This window comes from Emiliania huxleyi, assembly GCF_000372725.1.
Source record: "Emiliania huxleyi CCMP1516 unplaced genomic scaffold EMIHUscaffold_9738, whole genome shotgun sequence".
Lineage (NCBI taxonomy): Eukaryota > Haptophyta > Isochrysidales > Noelaerhabdaceae > Emiliania > Emiliania huxleyi.
This window is the reverse complement of record NW_005194788.1, coordinates 1-1,156: the sequence shown is the minus strand read 5'-3', so window position 1 is coordinate 1,156 and position 1,156 is coordinate 1. Positions and strand designations below refer to the sequence as shown.

The 1,156-nt window shown below is 66.2% G+C and overlaps 1 protein-coding gene across 1 annotated transcript; it reads left to right on the top strand.

Annotated features, from left to right (window-relative positions):
- Positions 1–536: 536 nt before the first annotated feature.
- On the top strand, positions 537–1,106 carry EMIHUDRAFT_125431 (hypothetical protein; the record flags this gene model as incomplete). Its single annotated transcript, XM_005756371.1, has 1 exon — positions 537–1,106. A coding segment is annotated over one exon (570 nt), but the record flags the coding sequence as incomplete, so codon positions are not given.
- Between the last annotated feature and the right edge of the window lie 50 nt (positions 1,107–1,156).

Genomic DNA, 1,156 nt, shown 5'->3' with positions numbered 1-1,156 from the left:
CGCGCGGCTCGGCCCGCAACCTCATCGATCTGCTACGGGAGGCGGGGAGGCGGGAGCGCAAGGCCGCGCGGTTTGTTGAGGCCGACGCGCTGGCTGCCCAGTACGAGCTGGAGTGAGCGGGTCGGGCTGCCGCGACCGCTCAATCTGCACGGGAAACGCGAGATGCCGGCCTGCGGGCGGACCCTCACAGCTCACAGCCCAGAACGCATAATTTCTTTTGCCCCTTTCCCTTATTGGTGCCCTCGGGTTCATGTAACGCTGACCCTCCCAAAAAGAAAAGAGACAGGCTAGGGGAGGGATGGGAGGACGGCACGCCGCCATAAACAAATAACACGCCGCCATAAACAAATAAATAGAGCAGTTCACCTCCATACGCATATCGCATATGCTCCATGCATGATGGGATGGGCGACGCACGAACACAGTCACAGAGGCACAGCGCGCACCCCGCCCCGCTCGCAGGGCGTGCATCACAAGGGCAAGCAACAGTTTCTTGCCGCGCGATTTTTTGCCGCCATTCTGCAAGGCGCGACGACATGGGTGTACGGCGCGCCCCCGCTCCGGCGACGGCGTCCGCCGCGGCGTGCGCCCCCGCTCCGGCGACGGCGTCCGCCGCGGCGCCAAGCGGAGAGGTCGTGTGCGGCTTGTGCGGCTCGTATGCACTGGGCGAGGTGATTGGGGAGGGGACCTTCGCTGTGGTCTACCGTGCGCGCTCGACGACGACGGGCGGCGCGGTCGCCGTCAAGCGGCTCAAGCAGCACGAGAGCGTCTTTGAGAGCACCCGCGCCCGCGACGAGCTGTGTGCGCTACGCAGGCTGGCGGGCAACGGGCGGAGGCCGCAGAACCCGAACGTGGTGGAGGTGCTGGACGTCGCCAAGGACGGCGAGCAGGTCGACCTTGTCCTGCAGCTCTTTGAGCACTGCGACTTTGCGACAGCCCTCGCCGAGCGGCAGTTCACGGCGCCGCACGTCAACAGCTACATGCGCGGGCTGCTGCGCGGCCTCGTCCACATCCACAGCCTCTCCTTCGTGCACCGGGACATCAAGCCGACCAACGTGCTCTACAACTTTGCCGAGCGGCGCGCACTCATCGTCGACTTTTGGCTCGTGCAACGCTTCCGCCGCCAGCGGCCGCGGCCGGGCGCACCGCCGACACA